Below are 20,157 nucleotides of genomic sequence, written 5' to 3'. Positions count from 1 at the left end.
TAAACTCTTCTTAACCCATGCAGCAGAACTTATTTCAATTCAGAAAAGAAGATTGGGGTGGGACCTCACTGACTGCCGGGGTGGTCGTGTAAGCTCTGCGAGATCTTATAACAAAGATACAGAGGAATCTCGAAAACCTGACTATTTTCAGTTATGAAAAATGAAGCAAAAAAATACTACAACTTCCCGCGAAAAACGAGTCAGTGTGGTTCATTCTCTATTTTAAAAAATAATGTTTGTGATATTTCAAGTAATACATGTATTTTCTTTAATAACTACCTAAAGTGCCTAATATATATCATTTTATCCTTTGGCTTTCAGGAAAAAACGTGCATCGCGCGCATCTTTTTTGTTCGTTTCTTCCACTAATCTGGAACTAAAATGGTCAACCCAACCTATTATTTGTTTTCTGAGCAGGAAATGTATGCATACTATTGCCAGATCAGTGGATAATAGATCTACGATTTCAAAAAAGAAACTACAACTACAACTACATTATATATTTTAACTGTACTGCTGTGATTTCAGCGTTATAAACATTAATTAGCATTGGTTGCACCATTCGTACAATCCGATGGAAATGTTTTTTGAGATCAGGGTGGAAAACGCGAACCGTTTCCACATGCAATTATGTAATAATAATTAGACTCACAAAGCCCACGATTAACAATGACCGGGTTTCAAAATAGTTTACCAATGCTCATACTTCGTGAGTAACAAGTAATATATACAACCTAGTGAACCTATGCTATATTGCTATAAATAAACCTAAACGTATTATTATATCCATGCTTGTAACAAAAAAAGTTTCAGTAACAATTATCGTGCGATGTAATATAGAAAAAGCAAAACACTAAGTTTAATTTGCTCGCTCCTATCAGCAGTCGACTTGCATAAAGTTGACCTCCATCCCTGTAACGTAACGCACGCTGAACCATCATATCATGCCATAAGAAAATCAAAGCAAAACTTCAGGCTTCCGTTCAGATGTCTGGTAAATGTTCACACCCATGATGGTACGTTGTTAGACAATGTAGAACCGTCGTTATGATCATCATCAAATTCATCATCGTCATCCTCATCGTCATCGCCATCTTGTCTGTATCCCGCAGGGGGTGGAACACGTGCATCCATGTTTGGAGAATCACTGTACAATAATCCACCTTGTTTCTAAAATAAATATTGCGTAAAATATAAATATACTATTCAATTTGTGGGTATAGTTAAACCGCAGTTTCATTGCTTTTTGCGCATTTACACAAACGGTTGACAAAGAAAAAATGAAGGTGGATAGCAATATCCAGCAAAAGTAGATATCCGGCCCAGGACTAGGGGGAATCAGAGGAGCCCTCCTTTATCTACACTATAAATCATTAAAGACAATATTTACCGGATTTGGCTTTGCAACATTAGTTATCGGTTCGCTTTTCTTCAATCTACAATCATAATGAAAAACACAACATCCTCACTGAAAGAATCACTAAAAAATCTTCATGTTTATGTGTCATTTCTTTTGGATTTGAACAAAGCTGTTCTTATACGACCTCAAAGAATATTAAAACATTGTGTGAGTGTACGCCGTTGATATTTAACCTTAGATAGAAAGATGAAGCCTTTGAGTACTTATAATAATAATGCCAATACAGATTTCCACAGTAAATATTGAGAAATTTTTATATTTACAGTATTAGCTATCAATATTCTTTAAGTTGCGAAAAAATGCTGAACGTACCTTATACTGGGGCTTTCTGAAAGAAGAATAAATATAAAAAGGTCAATGATTTAATAGTATTCATTTTTATTATTTCATGCTTTAAATGCATATATGATATTTCAATGTCGAAAACCTCAGGGTTAACTTAACTGGCACTGAATTAAGGGTTTAATCAGCGCATTCATATAGATTTTTACGAGGCGTTAATGCCCATGCCAATCAAAAAAGTGTATTTGGACGTGATTGCAAATTTTTTTTTTAAATATTTTTTTAAATTAAATTTTCAAAAGTCCATGTTGATATAAAAAGAGCCAAACATCTTTAGAGAAAGGAAACAAAATCTAATATCATTGCACGCATGAAATTACCTCGCTTTCTTTTCCTATGGCAATAGATTGCGACAATGACAATAATAAGTATGACTACCAACACCCCAATCACTGAACCCGCGATAACACCCGTATTACTATCACTGGAACGCGCTCCAGTCGAAAGATTTTCACCTGTCAAACAATGAATTATACAGATTCAGTATATAGCGATTTCTCACAAATAAAGTAGTAAACAACTACCCTAGCAATTGCATAAAACAAGGAAAATTTCACTAAGCATATATTCGTATCATATCAATTTACCTTCAACATTGCATACTTCAGATACTGTGCTTCCAACGCAATTCTTAGCAACAACACGAAATTCGTAATCTTTATTTTTACTGAGAGAATTATTTGTCGACGGACTGTAAGCAGTATCAGATGACGTTGTTATATCCCCCCATGGACCACTTGATCCCATCTCTCTTACTTGCAACGTGTATTTCACACTTCTGTCCGATGATTCTTTCCAGCTGAGTCTGGTAAACTTACATTCTCCAGAAAATGACGGCTGTTCTGGTTTTTCTTAAGGGATAAAGGTAAAATATAAAACTAAAGGTAATGTAACTGTATATATTGGGGGAGTAAGTTAATTGTTTTTCTCTTTATGTGCATTGATTCTTCGAGTTCTATAGCTTGAAACCTCCAATTAGAATTTCTGGGGGGATTTTTGGTGACACAACCATACCTTACGGGTTAAAATAGCAACTAATGATCGGTGCATGATCATTCAAATATTACCGGCTTCAAAGAATTAACAAATTTTGACGGTTATATATTACAGTCAACTGTGAGAATCCCTAGCGTCCATACGAGTTAAAATATCTTTTATTTAATGCAGTCTTAATTAGCGGTGTAATTAGAACGATAATTGGGGGGGGGGGGGTGTTAAGTTCTGCCCGACGGTTTTCTATTGTAAGCTATTGCACGTACAAAAGAAATCCGTCGGGCAGAACTGGATATATGAGTATTCACCCCCCCTCCCTCAATTACCATTCTAGTTACGCCACTTGTCTTAATACACAAATGTTACATACTTGTCGCACGACCAACGGTGATGTTAAGAGAATCATTTCCCAAACTACTCTTCGCTTCACATCTGTAAATTCCAAAATCCTTTAAAACGAATTCCTTCTCAGGCGCTAAGGCTTCTCCATTTGGGCCAACAATACGGACATCAGGCTTTGGGTCGCCCGAAGCTGTGCAATCTATTGAGAAAGGTTTCCCAAGGCATCCGGAAAGTTTGGATTTTACAGTTGTATCAATTTCCGGTGGATCTTAGGGAAAAATACGAAATAGAAAACCATTAGCACAAAATTGTGGTCGTTGACTTATTGCCGTTGGGGTACCATGGTCTGTACCTGTTGCTTTATCAATAACAGAGTACATCAGTTCCATACCTCAGAAGTGCATTAGATCCGATCAAATTGGATCGTTTGTACACCGTGTTTAAGCAGACCTTTCGGAAATTGATATCGCAGAGAGGTTAACAATGTAAACTTAAATTTGCGGATCACCAGGTTTTTCGAAACATTACATTCTTTCACTTATATATATATATATATATATATATATATATATATATATATATATATATATATATATATATTATATATATATTATATTATATATATATATATATATATATATATATATATATATATATAGCTTCCATCGATGGCTATAATTTCTACTTACATTTTACTTGCAACACTAAGTTTTTCACGGATATGTAGTCATTATCTGTTATTACTCGACAAGTATAGCTCCCACGATCATCTTTCGTAACAGGATTCAAATGGTAAAGCAGGGTTGTATTTCTTGCGTTGCTCACTGTTGAATGGTTGAGACGTTTGTCATCTTTTCGTATCTCAACAGTTGGTGATGGTTCCCCCATAGTGGTTGTACAGGATAAAGTTATGTTGTCGTTTTGCACTACGTCACTGCCATCGTCCTTTTCCGGATTAACAGCCTTAAACTTAGTTATATTCGAGAGCACTAAAAGAGGGTGTAATTTGAAAACAATATAAATTTATCTGAAAATATCACTATTCTGACCATCTTATATATCATTTTCTTTTTATTTATATATACGTTGTTAATATTTCTAAAAATAACATTGCATTGTTTTACTATTAAAAACCGGATTTCAAGCCTAAAAACCTATTGCTGCGGAGAGTTTAAGAATTATGGCTATTGCTGCGGAAACATTTATGACGCGCGGGCGATGTTTCCGGCGCACCCATAGAATTGTTGCGGAAAAAATATTGCTTTGGAAACATGACGCAAAATTATGAGGAAGCAAAGTTTTTGACAACAATGTTTCTTAGGCGCCGTTCACACGGTACCGGATTGGTACATCCGAACAGGTTCAAATATTGAAGCTATAATATAAGACAGTCAAGATTTGAATGTCCGAGACCAGCAAATTGATAAGCGTTTGCTAATAATCGTTGCTACATAACGGCAAACAATGATATCGGGACGAGCGAATTCGGTACCGTGTGAAGGCAGCCTTAGACCTTAGTTGGCCCCGGGCCCAATGCTTTCTCAGTTTGTCACTGGACTGTACTATCAGCTAGTTCACTGTAAAATCAGTTACATATTTCGCATTATTTGCATGTTTTGACAACTAGATTAACCATGCAATCAAATCGGTGTAATGCAAACCTCATGCAACTAGCCCTTGTCATGATGATAATGCCTGGTGCCAGTTGAATAAAACACTAATTAACTTTTAACTGTAGTTAAGGACAGAATTAGCCAATCAGAGACGTGTATTTCAGAGTTAACTAGGATTTTACTATGCAGAATGTAGTTAAAAGGTGTCGTGAACATGCATGTCAAGGTGGCTGATGCGATAGAATATTTGTATTTGTGTGTAGTCAACAATGACATTTGCAAACGGATTATTTACAACCAGACTCGCTCACGACAATTACAATTGAATGTAAATCAGGTTTGGTTTAGGCAACCAAGTATGGAACATATACCTTACCTACTGCGTTGATTGCGACCACCCGAACTAAAGGAACGGGACCTCTTACGCTGCACCTAAAATCCCCTTCATCCTGTTTCATAAAATCTTTAATCATCAGCGTCGCATCTATTCTCAAATTATTTCTCAAATCTCCTTTAAATTCAAGTCGGTTTTTGAACTGGTCAGTGTTAGATGGAATGTTGACACTGCCATCCGATTTGACGATGAAGATATCTCTCCATTGATCTGCAGGTGAACCGCTTTTCTTGTAAGCGTAATTTATGAAACTAAATTCTCCGTAATCATTGAGTTTCCAGGGTATTTGAATTGTTGTGTACTGCCTTTCGTGCTGAACACCACCAAGAGGCGGCGAAGTGAATTCACCAACTAAACAAATGCATATTCATTACGACTGAAGTTCGATTTGTGGAGAATATTTATTAATTTGTGGAGATACGTTTTATTGCCAGAGGCTAGTAGTGCGAAAGTCGTTTAGCTTAAAATAGAAAGTCAATATTTTTATTATATAAACCACCAAATAAGAGTATAAAGTTCAAATTGCATTGTGTGGCCACGAGGCAAAAGTGAGCAATTATATGCAACACTTCTGGCGATAGGTAAGGCGAATTATCCTCTTATAACAAATATTACGAGAATTACTTGATTGGTTAATTGATTGGTCAATTTGTAATATTACAGGTCAATACGTTGTCACTGTAGCGCAATTAAAACCAGGGAACAACCAAAGTCTCAACGTAACGAGGCTGATCTAAATTCGGATGCCTGGAATGTGACTGTAAGATTTTCAGCTGAAGCTACCCAGTACCCAGAACGAACATTCTTTACAAATGTAATACAGAAATGTTTTTTAAAAATCAAGGGATGCCACAGTTATTCATTGTTATTATATGGTAACTTTGTTACTTTTTATCTGTTAATTGTTACTTTTTTTCAAAAATCTTTGTTGCAGCATCGTGAAATGTTTGTGAAAGCTTTGGTCATTTATCGTAGCCAGTAATGCTGCATTCAGAAGATTAATCGGGACGGCAAATCGGATCATTTTAACAGGCATTAAAAACAGCTAGTTTTTGTAAAGCGCTTGCCTTGGATTAAATTAAAATTCAGAATTTTGATGTGATAACTGTGAACTCACAAATGGCGATGATTACTTATCGATGATATATATATAGCACTAGGATTATGCTGTCGAGAATTGCGTAATATATAAAGTGATTACTGTGAAACGATAGTGATACTCGGCCTCTTGATATGTACTAACTCTCATGGCTATACTAATATTCAAACGATTCAATGAGGTCGTATTGCTACATTTCAACTATTCGTATTAAATACTGTGCTAGTTTTATTTCAACGGAAGTCGGAATATTGCCTGCCGAAATGTTCTATTGTAAGATTACAAGATGATTCTTCAAATATCATTGACTATTAGAAATATTTTGCCGAATAACAGTTTGTTTATTGACATTAGTATATTGTTTTTAGACTCGATTTTCACAGTGAACTTTTAATCACTCCTTCGCATGACACAACATTATATATATACTGTATTCAATATGTATATATATATATAGTATATAGGCTACTGACTTTCATGTTGTATGACAAAGATCAAAAGAAAACTCTTTGGTGAAGAGCTCTTCCAATGTCACAGTGTTTTAAGATGTTTTATTTATATAAGACCTGCTATATATGAATAAATCGTTATTAAGCAATGATTAAAAATTTCACTGACACTATACTTGTAGCCAGACTGGCAGACATTCAAAATGGAAATCGCCTCGTAAATCGAAACCGAATACCAGAGTTCAGTAATGTCCACACATATATTTTGGCTCATCAACTATGTGGTGTAGAGAGATTCTATTTCTAGTCATCGATAAACACAATATAGAAGCACAATTTATCCTCTTAGGCATACATGGCAGTGCCTTAAACAATATAATATAACAAGAAGCTTTAAAATAAAAATCACGAAGGAGATATGTACCTGAACCAACATGACAGACGAATAAGGAAAGCAACACGGAAGCTTGAGCGGTTAAAAGCCCCATGACCGCGATATAGATGCTTGTCTTTCTTGAGATAAAAGGGTAGGAGATTAAATAATTTCACAGCGGCAATAGTGTGCCCAAGCGATGATGCCCAAGCAATGTTTACACTTTACACTCGTGACGTATTAGTTAATTTGCATGATATGCATAATGTGGGCATTACAAATCCAACATTGTTATTAGATATTATCTGCGGAATGCTGATGTATGAAATTGTCTAGCTGACCAGTTTTAGGGCAGAGGTTACAACGTACGACAGGACCAACTGCCGGAATATACAGATCTATAGCGTTATGACAGATTATTCTCCTTGTCTCATGTGTAATATTCATATAAAGAATAGTACAATTCAACCATATAATAATCATATTGCAATTATATATTTTAAATATAAAATACATATATTATTACGAACGCTTGAAATCCGATATTGTTAAACAAACGCCAATCGGCGTCCTTGTCAAGTAATTCCATATTCATCATTGCTATCATTGCCAATTCCGAACCGAGTAGTTAAGTTTGTTTAGTTTATGTCCATTCCACGATTGCAAACAGTTAATCGATGATACGATCGGAGTAATGGAATGTTTCAGGATGTATTTATATATTCTTTTAATCAGTCAATTATTTCTCATAGTCAAAGCAGGTACGTTGTAAGATTCACATGACCATTATTTAATAGTTTCCACCTCGGTTTCCACTCACCACTCAGGAAAATTCTCCTCTGGATCGGACAGGACAGGAAAGTTTCCCTTGTATAAACGCCACCAGAGAACTCACCGACGAAGGAAATTTTCCTGTCCGTTCCGATCCAAAGGAGATTTTTCCTGAGTGGAAAATAGCCTTTAACCGGGTTAAAGAAGGCAAGGCGAAAAGATTGTTTCTGTGTAATCATGTCATCTTAACGATCCCCATGCCATGGCATAAACTCTGCAACGGTCACTTCACTTGAAACACGACTCCACCAAAATATTAATTTTATTTAGAGAATATTATATACATGCTTCTAATATCGAGAATATTATTTGCTTTTTAAACAAGTACGATCGTACTATTGGCCAGGAACTGGTGAAGTAGAGATTCAATCTTTCTCTCCAGAATGAAATTTCCAATATCTATGAACGGTTATGTTAAAATTTTGCAATCTTGCGAACGGTTATGTTAAAATTGTCGTTTTTCTACATTTTCCCATCTGCTTTCAATACAAAGACACTTAAAATGTGCCGAGTTGCACATCTATGTCCTAATCTATGCCGCTGTAGCTGGCGAGAAGCTAGCGCCGGCGTGCACCGTGCCACTGTCATTATAGTCGTTTTTTATGTATATGTATGCTGGGCAAAGCCTAAACAAATAAATAAAAAATAAGTAATGCCCTAGAGAGAAACGCATTTAACGCAATGGTCCTATCGTCATGAATATATATTGTGTACAAAACAAAGGAAATACACGACCTTCTGGCTTGAATTCGTAGTATATGAATATTAATGATATTAAAATTTGCCTCCCGCCACAATCTGACATGGCTTGCAAATCTTCTGAAGAATATAAGCACAAACAATTTAATTCCGCAAGTCGATAAAGAATAACCTTAAAGATATTTAAATTTTGGCACTTTATGATTATTAAATAGATAGTAATTTATGATACGATTAACTATTGTTCTATAGTCACTTAAGCTTGCGGCTCGTTCTATTTTGATGAAATGAGTAATTATCAATAAGTAAAAGCTAATGTTTGAAGGAAATATGAGCGAGTCAAGCAGAAACATCTGATCATGTCTTAGCATACAGTCAGTGACTTCCATCCACCAATTATTATCATAACTCATCGGCCATAACGATTCGCCAATGTTCACGTTGTACCCGATTGGTTCTTTGACGTTCACATAGTAGCCGTATTTCTTTTGTCGCATAGGCGGTTTGTTTGAGTATACGCAGAACACTTTACCCTTCCTACCGAAATTATATTCACGTTTTGTACAGAATCCAACTTTGAAACTTGAAGATAAGAAACATTTTGTTAACAGAATCTTTAGATTTATCTCATCGTCTATCAGAAACTGATATGGTGTATACGTTGACATTTTGCGTGAGGATGAGTCGGGTACAGTTTATGCGATGAGCAGATGAGCACATGCTCATAACTGCTCATGAGCACATGCTCATCTGCTCATAGCACTACATTATACTGTTCGGTAACAAGACACTCCCAGGGGAGGTTTTCGGATAAAATGAAAATTAATGTATGACCAAGCATGGGAAAAAAGAAAATTTCAGACATGGATGATTTTAACATTTATTTGTCTTGCAATTGTCTGGCAATTAGTTGCATGCAGCAAAAAAAATACTGATTACTTCTAAATCGTTATCGCTTTTTGCCCGTTTGCCATGGTTTCCTTAAGACAGGTTTAGTAAACCATTTGGCTGAGTTTAAATTCTAATCTTCATCATCATTATCGTCATCATCGTCACTGCCTTTATTTTCTTTCACATCTTCAATCTCGTGGTCGTTTAAAAGCCTTTTAATGAGGAACTTTCTCGTATCAACTGCAGCTTCTATTGCTTCTTCTGGGTCAAAATCATCATTTTGAATAAACGCATCTTTTGTGTGCCGGCATTATTTTCTTATGTACTGGATCTTTCTTTATTTGTCTCATCCACAAAAGGCGCTCTAAGTAGATATTTTCTAATTCTTTCTGGAGTCTAGGCATAACATTGAAGTAAGCTTTCTCTTTAGCGGTATGCTGATCGAAACCACTGCTTATAAGACTTTCTTCTATTTCCTCAAAAGCTGTGTTACTTCTTTGTTTTGCCTCCTCTATTACCGGTATCCAGGGGTCCATTTCTTCTTCAGATTCTGAGTCAGACACCGTCGAACTTCCAGACTGATGAGTTGAAGTGGTCGAGACATCATCTTGGAAATCTTTTTCTTGGCTGTCCGAGTCTATTTGAGACATGTTTTTTTCTTGTTCTCGTAGTGGACAGTGTTCGTGTCTGCGCTGATTGTAACCGCGGCTAAAGCATCTTCCGCAAAATTGACAGCTCATTCCCTTACCACTGGAGGTGTGGGAATGCCTTGTTATCGAACAGTAATGCAGTTTTATGAGCAAATGAGCATGTGCTCATGAGCAGTTATGAGCATGTGCTCATCTGCCCATCGCAGTTATGAGCATGGGCTCATCTGCTCATTGCATAAAACTGTACCCGGTTCATTGAGATTTTTTAGGCCCACACTCCTATATAGTTAAGAATGCGAGAATGTGCTCATAACTGCTCATGAGCAACTGCTCATCGGTGCGAATTTATTCACGCGACGCGAAGCGTTATCTGAGATCCGGTTATGTGATTGGCCTTGCGAAAAAATTCGCACCGATGAGCAGTTGCTGAAAAAGAGATACTTCCGAATGTAAACGGTTTATTTTCTTTAGTTGGCTACGCGATTTAAGTAAAACGTTTTACATGTATAACTTATATTCCATTAAAAATGTCGTATGAAAATGTGAAAGTATTTTTTCTGCAAATTCACGTATTGTATTTCAGCTCACATTTATTTTATTCTAAACAAATAATATATGTTGAAGTATAGAGTCCAATATTAAGTTAAGAACCATAATCCGCATACAGTGTTCGATTACGAAATATTTAGGCCTCGAGTGAAATAAACACAAGCATAAAGAAAGACAAAGGGCAAAACAAAGAAATGCAATGAAGAGTTCCACATAAGCATCGACATAAGCACAAGCATAAGCAAAGGACTCGAAGCATAAGCGAAGACATTTGAAAAGAAACTTCCTTTGGCTCTGTAGTCTGTCCTGCCTTTTTTACCCCTAGACTGGCTAGAGGAAAAGATTTATTATGTATTTCTGCTTATGCTTATTTCACTCGTGTGAACCAATCCCCGTTTACACTACATTCGATGTATTGGCACGGCACGGCTAAAATGGGTACCCAGTTGGGTATCCTTGTACCCGTGCCCATTTTACTCTCCTCGGCCTTTGTTTAGCTATAGCCTGAATACCAATAAAATTCGGCCCTTGTTTAGCTATAGCCTGAATACTAATAAAATTGGGAACGCGGGTATCCATCTTAGCCGTGTCGTTCTAATAAATTGAATGTAGTGTAAACGGTAGCCTCCTCCGCAGGCAATCTTTGGCAAAAATTGGAAAATAAGTATCAAGTAATAATAGCAGAGTCTCAGAGTTGTTTTATATATAAAAGGAGAAATGCGTTGCATAGTAAATAATGTTATGTATTGTTATGTAAAATGCGGAACGGATATGAGATTAAAATGCGCTAGATTAAAATGTGCTTGAACTGCCTGATGAGAATGATATTTTTTGTGAAGTGATTGCTGAAATGTGAAAGTGGTTGCTGAAAGTAAGTCATATTTATATTATTTTTATGTCTGAAATATACGACGACCCGTCTGTAGTACATCGTTTACACGATCAAACTTCTTGTGTAGCATTTCTATAGTTTGACAATTACCATTTTTTTTGTTTTTATAGAAACTAATGATTTGCTGTTTGAAGGGATTGAACCACAGACCGTACTGGCTGGTAACAATGCTACATTTCGCTGGAAAAAAATTGGAACTGAACCTATTGACAATCTTGAATATTACGTTTGTTCCCCTTCCCTTCCCAAACTGGTATATTATTATCTCAGTGGTGGTACTTCTGAACCTCTATATTATACAAAAGAAATCAAACGATATGCATCAGCAGTTGAGTGGACTGGTAATATTTTAAAAAACGAATACGCCTTTACGCTCAGAAACGTTGCGGAATTTTCCCATGAAAAGAAATTTTGCTTAAAAGTTCAATATGAAAATGCTGCAATAGTATGGTTTAATGCAACCGCATTGTTCATCTCAGGTGTGGAATTTTGTTATTTTATGATAATTATCAACGTATACATTTCCCTTTGCCCCTGGCCTCGACTTATACTTGAGTTGAGACAAGGCATTCGTCTGGCCACCTAGGCATGATGAATTATCTGCAAAGTTTGTTTATAAGACTATTTGCTATATAGACACCGGCCAAGCCGTCTGTTTAATTTAATAATAATATTATTTTGGACTCTGATTCACGACTAACTCATATAAGTATTTTAACAATCTTATATAGTTCCGCCTGAAGTACAGTTAGTGGTAGACAAGACAAACGTGACTGTCGGAGATCTTGTGACGATAAGATGCTCCAAAATTACGCCAGGAAGACCGGAGTCTAAGATTTCGTGGTATCATAACGATAAATTGGTTCCCGGAAAAAACAAAGAATACTTGTTTAACCAAACAGAAATTGAAGCAAAAGATGCAGGGTCGTACAGATGTGTGGCAGAGAATGATGCAGGTACCGACGAATCAAATATTATAAGTATCACAACACTTGGTGAGAAAAAGCTGATTTTTTAGAAAATAATGTTGTTATGAAACAACTTTGTACCCAGTACGAGTATTTGTTTCGGGAATTCTTTGAAGCCAAAATCTCAACAATGCTATTGCACCTTCTGTACCAATATGTACAAGTAGAGATTGAAATTACTGGTCCACACCGGTCGCGTTGCGCGACTGGTTTCTATGGGATAATTATTTTAATTCTGCATGTATATAATATAATCAGTAAGAAAAATTAAAATTTATAGCAATGACGTCATTTCTGAACTAGTTCACCTATATTATATTGCACAACATACCCTTTTGATTTCCTTTGTGCAACTCTTCTAAAGCCTCGACAATTTCCTTTCTTATATAGCTATAGATATGATGTTCGAACGGATTGAACCACAAACCGTACTGGTTGGTAACGATGCTACATTTCGTTGGAAAAAAATTGGGACTGAACCTATGAACAATCTTGAATATTACGTTTGTTCCCCTTCCCTTCCCAAACTGGTATATTATTATCTCAAAGGTGGTAAACCTAAATATTATAAAAAAGAAATCAAACGATATGCATCAGCAGTTGAGTGGACTGGTAATATTTCAAAAAACGAATACGCCTTTACGCTCAGAAACGTTGCGGAATTTTCCCATGAGAAGAAATTTTGCTTAAAAGTTCAATATGAAAATGCTGCAATAGTATGGTTTAATACAACCGCATTGTTCATCTCAGGTGTGGAATTTTGTTATTTTATGATAATTATCAAGGTATACATTTCCTCTTGCCCCTGGCCTCGACTTATACTTGAGTTAAGACAAAGCATTCGTCCGGCCAACCTAGGCGTGATAAATTATTTGCGAAGTTTGTCTGTAAGACTATATGCTATATAGACTGTATAATAGACACCGGCCAAGCTGTTTGTTTAATTTAATAATAATAGTATACTTTGGACTCACGACGTAACTCGGCTAAGACTAAGTATTTTAACAATCTTATATAGTTCCGCCTGAAGTACATTTACTGGTAGACAAAACAAACGTGACTGTCGGTGATCTTGTGACCATAGAATGCTCTATTGTTAACCCTGGAAGACCGGTGGCAAATATTTCGTGGTATCATAACGATAAATTGCTTCCCGGAAAAAACGAAGAATACTTGTTTAACCAAAGAGAAATTGAAGCAAAAGATGCAGGGTCGTACAGATGTGTGGCAAAAAATGATGCAGGCACCGACAAATCAAATGCTATAAAAATCTCTGCACATGCCGGTGAGAAACTGATTTAACTTTTTAGTTTTTAACTGAAATGGATGCCACTTGGAAAGACTGCAGTATAGCGATACTTTTATTAAAGCCATTTCGTCAATTAAAAAACCGACACGAAGGGCGTGTGAATTACATTATTACAAGTATAGCTATATATATAATCCCAATCTCAATTTTTATAGTAAAAATCTTTAGCGTATATAATGAGTACAAGCGGGAAACAAGTGAAAGGTTTCAGTATCAATTTAACATCTTTAACATCGTCAATTAGGAATGTAACAAAATTTTGAAAAATGACTTTTAATCAGAGGAGGACAACTAGTTTTTTAAATTTTAAAATAATCATGCCTCTGATTTTTTTGTGAAACGAACGAGGCACACAACTGATAAATATCGTGAATAGATATTCTGACACTACGTTTTGTTTGTAGAAATTTCTGCTGCTGCGGGAGACAGGCTTGGAAAAAGAGCTATTGCTGGCATTATGATTGGAGTAACCCTAGTTGTGAGTTCTGTCGTTCGAGTTATGTAACAAAGATCAAAGACAAACACTTGAATATGATATTTCTTATTCCTGTGCCGCCCATATGAATAGATAAGATAGTTACTATGAAATAAAGATTTCATTCAGCTACTATATAGAGATCGGTGGTCAACTAAAGCGAGGGCGCGGAGCTACGTACACATGGAGCTCCAGGAAATAAAACGGGGAAAATGTTCATATTAATGATAACGTTTCGGCGCCATTGAATTAGTTTTTATGAAAGGGGAACAATTTTTCACCATAGCTGGCCCATTTTAAATGTTATTAAGAATTGTTATTATTAGTAAAAGTAAATGTTGCCAACCAATTACAATAAGACAGAAAGAAAATAAATAATTATTGAATTCTACCAAAATTCGGGGTGTTTTCTACTCGCGAATCGAGTAATTTTTGCTGAAATCATTCCCCTGCCCGTGCGCCTATGCCACAACACTGACAACAGCTCGTATAATGAAGTATTCAAACGCCAACTCGTTTACGACGCTACGGGAAGCCGCACCCTTCCCCTCCCTGGAAACGCCAATCCGCGTCCTTGTCAAGTAATTCCATATTCATCATTCCCAAGTTGTTTAATTTGTTACGTCCATTTCATGATTGCGCTGAGTTGATCGATACATCGGAGTAATGGAATGTTTCAGGATGTATTTATACGTTCTTTTAATCAGTCAATTAATTCTCATAGTCAAAGCATCAGGTAAGTTGTAAAATTCACACGGCTATTTAACCGGGTTAAAGAAGGCGAGACGGAAAGATTGTTGATCTTTTTCTGTGTAAACATAAACGAAATATTTTCTTACCGTAATTGACACACTGGGAAACTCAATTTTTGTTCAAGTCAAAATTGGTGGGAAACATACACTTAGATTTCTCATGCTGAGCATACGCAAGTAATCATCTTCATTTTTTAACGAGCAAATGTTGGCGGTCCCTCTAGAAAATATAAATATAGCTTTTTAACGCCAACTGTCAACAAGCAAACCAATGAAGCTTGAGATACTTCAATGAAACGATTTATTTTCTTTAGTTGTCTACGCGATTTAAGTAGATAATTTTGCATTTAGTGGTTTAATAACGCCGTTGATTTAGGTTGTATTGCATTACGGTTATCGTATGAAATTGTGAAAGTATTTTTACTGCAGATTTACGTATCGTATTTCATATGACATTTATTAGTGACTTCAATTTTAATTGCAGACAATTAAAATATATTCGTAGACTGTGTAGAGTCCAATATTGAAGTTAAGGACCATCATCCGCGTGCAGTATTATTACGAAATATATACCTTTGTTAGCATTTAGTAATGACATTCTGTGAAGTATTTTTTGTTTATATTTTGATATGTTTTGTTTAACCCATCAGGCTGCTACATAACATCAGGGCATAATGAGTAAATCTTTAAACACTGGGTGTAGCAATGTTGTAGTGGTATTTAGAGCAATCAGTCACCAAATTGTGTCCGTAGGCCATCCTGGCTGGGAGAATGTTTATTCAAGCTGTATTTTCAACCAAAAATGTGTTTTTAACATCTTATCTTGGGCATCTTTTCACCTGCAAGCTCTGTCATATCATTGCCCCAAAGTGCCTATTTCGTGGCATATATCACTCATTATGAAGGGTCTACTTTGAATTATTTTTGTCAACAATTCTTGGGTCACCAAATGTCTTAAATTCCAGCAGAAGTCAGCCCAAAATTCAAGTTTACAGCTTTTGTTGGCATTGTAGTATTGCATAAACATTTAATTTACCCCACTCAATTTACTATGAGAAATCTTTATGAAAACAGTCAAATTACTCCCTGAAGAGGAAATGTGTGCTCAGAAGAAATGCATCTTGGATTACCTTGATATAAATCATCTAATTTATCATACATATTACATATGTGGTTTCAAGGTTAAATTATGTATTATGACTTCAATAATCTAAGCAGCATCAAACATTCAGTGCAGATGTATGTATTATACTATATATACATAAAAAACTGCAATCTAAGTCATATTATAAAATGGCTTTTAGCCATATATTATCTGGTCATACTATACAGGAACATAGCCAGTCCAAATTAATGGGTCAGTTAAAAAATTGGTCTGAATTAGGCATTGCAGGGGTCCTCAAAATGTTACATAAGTTTGTTTTTCCAAATTTCACTGAAAACCTTTCTATCACCTTTATATTTAAATTAATTAATCTGGGAAGCATCCAAATAATATTTTGCCTTAGAATGGATTGCCCAAAGCAGTCTAAGCTTTTTTTGATAATCCATGGCACAGGAGCATGATGCGAGTTCAATTAAGGCATACCAGGGAATGGGAGGCCAGATTTTGGGGAAAAGGGGGCGAGCAAGAACCTAAGTGGGGCCATGACAACCTCCCGAATAATAAATTTGAAAAGTTATTAACTTATCAACTGAACCAGAAAATTATGCAAAAAAATGATACGGGAAAAGTACGCACTAAAAATGTTCAAAACAAAATTTATGTGTGTCCAAATAACGGGCAATAATAGGAAGTTACATCCATGCAATAAAAACATGAATGCGGTCAATTTTCAAGACTGAAGTATAAGCTATTGTATATTAAATAACTACAGTGAAACACGCAATTTGATTGGTCAATAGCCGTGCAGGATTATTATTGTTATTATTAATAATAAATCGACTTTACGCTTTCCGAAAGTCTCGCAACATTCCTCGTGCATGGATCACGCAATCCTGCACGGAAACCATTTGGTAATCCTTTAGTATATTGCTCTCAGGTATGCCACATGCAAAATATTTATGTGCTTAATGCCGCTTACACTTTACAGTAAGGTATCAGAGTTACGTATTAGTTTCACGATTACGTTGTACTGTGTGACATAAACATTTTACAAGTATATAAAGGATATTACACGGTATTCCGTGCGAGTAGTCCGTCGATCCGTTCGGTGGATCCGTATCCGCATTTTAACCCAACATGGTTTAGTTTCCGCGAGGGTTGGGTTGAAATGCAGGTACGGATCAACGGAACGGATATAGGGTTAAAATCATAGTTAAAATGCGGAACGGATATAGGGTTAAAATGCGGAACGTATATGGGGTTAAAATGCCGAACGGATATGGGATTAAAATGCGCTAGATTAAAATATGCTTGAACTGCCTAATGAGAATGATATTTTTTGTGAAGTGATTGCTGAAATGTGAGAGTGGTTGCTGAAAGTAAATCATATTTATATTATTTTTATGTCTGAAATATACGACGACCCGTCTGTAGTACATCGTTTACACGATCAAACTTCTTGTGTAACATTTCTATAGTTTGACAATTACCATTTTTTTGTTTTTATAGAAACTAATGATTTGCTGTTTGAAGGGATTGAACCACGGACCGTACTGGCTGGTAACAATGCTACATTTCGCTGGAAAAAAATTGGAACTGAGCCTATTGACAATCTTGAATATTACGTTTGTTCCCCTTCCCAACCCAAACTGGTATATTATTATCTCAAAGATGGTACTTCTGAACCTATATATTATACAAAAGAAATCAAACGATATGCATCAGCAGTTGAGTGGACTGGTAATATTTCAAGAAACGAATACGCCTTTACGCTCAGAAACGTTGAGGAATTTTCCCATAAGAAGACATTTTGCTTAAAAGTTCAATATGAAAGTTTTACGATTGTATGGTTTAATACAACCGCATTGTTCATCTCAGGTGTGAAATTTTGTTATTTTATGATAATTATCAACGTATACATTTCCCTTTGCCCCTGGCCTCGACTTATATACTTGAGTTGAGACAAATAATCCGTCAAGCCAACCTAGGCATGATGAATTATCTACTAGCCTATATTCAAGGAGCCTGAGGCGACTAATCGTTTTAGTATAAATTTCGAGGTGTTTGCAAAAAAGGCCCAACACAATTTCATAAAAAAATTATAATTACTTCAAATTTCTTATTTGAAAAAACTCCATCAAAAAGCTATAGTTACTGACCAATGACTATCACTTCAGAGACAGTGAATTTTGACCACTGACATATACTAGAATCAATGTGGGTCAGTGATTTTGACCAATCAGAATGCAGTAAATTTATACTAAGACTATATGCTATATATAGGCACCGGCCGAGCCGTCTGTTTCCTACAGTTATTTAATAATAATATTATTTTGGACTCTGATTCACGACGTAACTCGTCTAAGTATTTTAACAATCTTATATAGTTCCGCCTGAAGTACAGTTACTGGTAGACAAGACAAACGTGACTGTCGGAGATCTTGTGACGATAAGATGCTCCAAAATTAAATCAGGAAGACCGGAGTCTAAGATTTCGTGGTATCATAACGATAAATTGGTTCCTGGAAAAGACAAAGAATACTTGTTTAACCAAAGAGAAATTGAAGCAAAAGATGCAGGGTCGTACAGATGTGTGGCAGAGAATGATGCAGGCACCGACGAATCAAATACTATAAAAATCTCTGTACATGGGGAACATAAAAAAAATGGTAAGCGATGGTAATTTCGTTAGTAATGGGAGGCGATCGTAAAAGTATAATAGAGGCCCTTGAAGGGGCTTGATGGAGTTGGGGTGGGGAGGGGTGGGAGGTACTTTTGTCCTTTTTAGCCGGTACTCCTCTTTATAAAAAGCCTTGAAAAGTCAACCATGCGCTTGGTGTCATATAATCAACAATGTAAAAAACCCAATATCATATTGCTACAATTTTTGTAACCCGTTAATGATTTGCATGCGTGCAATCTATAGACGACAGTCTACACTTCAACATAAAGTCGTAGATAAATTTGCAGGGTGAATTTCCAAAGCTCACTTATAAAATTTTGTTTCAATTTAGAAATTCCTGGTGCTCGTGGTACAAGTTCAGGAGGTGGTCTTGGTGGTGGTGCAATTGCTGGTATTGTGATCGGAGTAATCTTGATTGTGATTATTGTGATTGTAATAATTGTTGTAATGAAGAAAAGAGGCAAATCAACAGGCAGTGTATGTCTAAGATTTTATTTTACTTTTTAATTGGCATTTGTCGTATGAATGAGAAAAATGAAATTTTCTTATAAGATTAATGGTCGTAATTTCGAGTGGAAGAAATCGGATAAACATTTCAAATTCAATCCGGGAAGCAGTAGAGAAAAATCCTTTTAGGTCCTCTGGGGGAATTGCACTTGCATTTTTATCCTTACTCTTTCACGGGCATAACAATCTGAAATACACATTAACCACGCTCGCTCTTGTCACCTACAGCTAATATTGTGTCAGCTATACCCATATAGCTATAGTGCATGCATCGTAATCGCAAAGGCGTATCTGTACGCTCAGGCAGAAGCCTATTCTTCACATTTTTCCTCTACTGTTCTTGTCCTGATTTTGAATTTTGTGTAATTTCCACTCGAAGTTGGGGTCATTGGCCCGCTAGAAATTATCCTACATCGTCGAAGTGCCACTATATCTTTGTTGATTTATCCTCAATATTTGGTGGTGGTATTTCTAATGCACGTCCTTATAACAGTAGACCATGCATTGCGAAAAGTAGCTACAAAAGAACTGTTTTCTCCATGTACATGCAAAATGTCAAGAATCTGCATGGATAGAATCTGGGGGACCAACAATGAATATGGGCAATTTATATATAAAATATATTACAATTACATTTTTTAATACTTTCAGCCAAAAAAAGCAATTGACGAGGAAAGTAAATCTGCGATGGTCTCAAATCAAACAGAAAAAGACCAAGGTAATATATTATATAGTTCCTCGAATTCATCATTTCCAGCCTAAGTATTACTGATAATGTAATGGATTTTTTTTATGTTGTTGCAGTGTGGTTGTAACGTCTG

General features: G+C 35.9%; 3 protein-coding genes across 3 annotated transcripts; 2 read left to right on the top strand and 1 right to left on the bottom strand.

The window, feature by feature from the left end:
* Positions 1 to 174: 174 nt before the first annotated feature.
* On the bottom strand, positions 175 to 7,259 carry LOC114524570 (contactin-1a-like). Its single transcript, XM_028545687.1, has 9 exons — positions 7,077 to 7,259; positions 5,087 to 5,455; positions 3,787 to 4,086; positions 3,126 to 3,365; positions 2,350 to 2,613; positions 2,083 to 2,217; positions 1,733 to 1,748; positions 1,391 to 1,436; positions 175 to 1,170 (listed from the first exon to the last, which is right to left on the bottom strand). Exons 1-9 carry the CDS (start codon positions 7,138 to 7,140, stop codon positions 1,003 to 1,005), a joined length of 1,602 nt encoding a protein of 533 aa, XP_028401488.1. The 5' UTR covers positions 7,141 to 7,259; the 3' UTR covers positions 175 to 1,002.
* Positions 7,260 to 12,128: 4,869 nt separating this feature from the next.
* On the top strand, positions 12,129 to 14,569 carry LOC114524664 (hemicentin-1-like). Its single transcript, XM_028545816.1, has 5 exons — positions 12,129 to 12,144; positions 12,269 to 12,532; positions 12,896 to 13,255; positions 13,524 to 13,790; positions 14,219 to 14,569. The coding sequence occupies exons 1-5, from the start codon at positions 12,129 to 12,131 to the stop codon at positions 14,317 to 14,319; spliced, it is 1,008 nt and encodes a 335-aa protein (XP_028401617.1). The 3' UTR covers positions 14,320 to 14,569.
* A 293-nt stretch (positions 14,570 to 14,862) lies between these two features.
* Positions 14,863 to 20,157, top strand: LOC114524598 (neuronal growth regulator 1-like). Its single transcript, XM_028545733.1, has 6 exons — positions 14,863 to 15,025; positions 17,656 to 18,024; positions 18,534 to 18,815; positions 19,161 to 19,306; positions 19,988 to 20,054; positions 20,141 to 20,157. Exons 1-6 carry the CDS (start codon positions 14,956 to 14,958, stop codon positions 20,149 to 20,151), a joined length of 945 nt encoding a protein of 314 aa, XP_028401534.1. The 5' UTR covers positions 14,863 to 14,955; the 3' UTR covers positions 20,152 to 20,157.

This window comes from Dendronephthya gigantea, unplaced genomic scaffold (assembly GCF_004324835.1).
Source record: "Dendronephthya gigantea isolate DGI-Jeju-01 unplaced genomic scaffold, DenGig_1.0 000031F, whole genome shotgun sequence".
Taxonomy (NCBI): Eukaryota; Metazoa; Cnidaria; class Anthozoa; order Malacalcyonacea; family Nephtheidae; genus Dendronephthya; species Dendronephthya gigantea.
This window is presented reverse-complemented; position numbering and strand designations above follow the sequence as displayed.

Coding starts and splice junctions, on each gene's coding strand:
- LOC114524570 (XM_028545687.1), bottom strand. CDS start 7,140: ATGGGGCTTTTAACCGCTCAAGCTTCCGTGTTGCTTTCCTTATTCGTC. Junction 5,456..7,076: donor CGTCTGTCATGTTGGTTCAG/GTACATATCTCC, acceptor GCATTTGTTTAG/TTGGTGAATTCACTTCGCCG. Junction 2,614..3,125: donor CACCGTTGGTCGTGCGACAA/GTATGTAACATT, acceptor TTATCCCTTAAG/AAAAACCAGAACAGCCGTCA.
- LOC114524664 (XM_028545816.1), top strand. Junction 13,256..13,523: donor AACCGCATTGTTCATCTCAG/GTGTGGAATTTT, acceptor AATCTTATATAG/TTCCGCCTGAAGTACATTTA. Junction 13,791..14,218: donor AAAAATCTCTGCACATGCCG/GTGAGAAACTGA, acceptor TTTTGTTTGTAG/AAATTTCTGCTGCTGCGGGA.
- LOC114524598 (XM_028545733.1), top strand. CDS start 14,956: ATGGAATGTTTCAGGATGTATTTATACGTTCTTTTAATCAGTCAATTA. Junction 15,026..17,655: donor TCTCATAGTCAAAGCATCAG/GTAAGTTGTAAA, acceptor TTGTTTTTATAG/AAACTAATGATTTGCTGTTT. Junction 19,307..19,987: donor GAGGCAAATCAACAGGCAGT/GTATGTCTAAGA, acceptor TAATACTTTCAG/CCAAAAAAAGCAATTGACGA.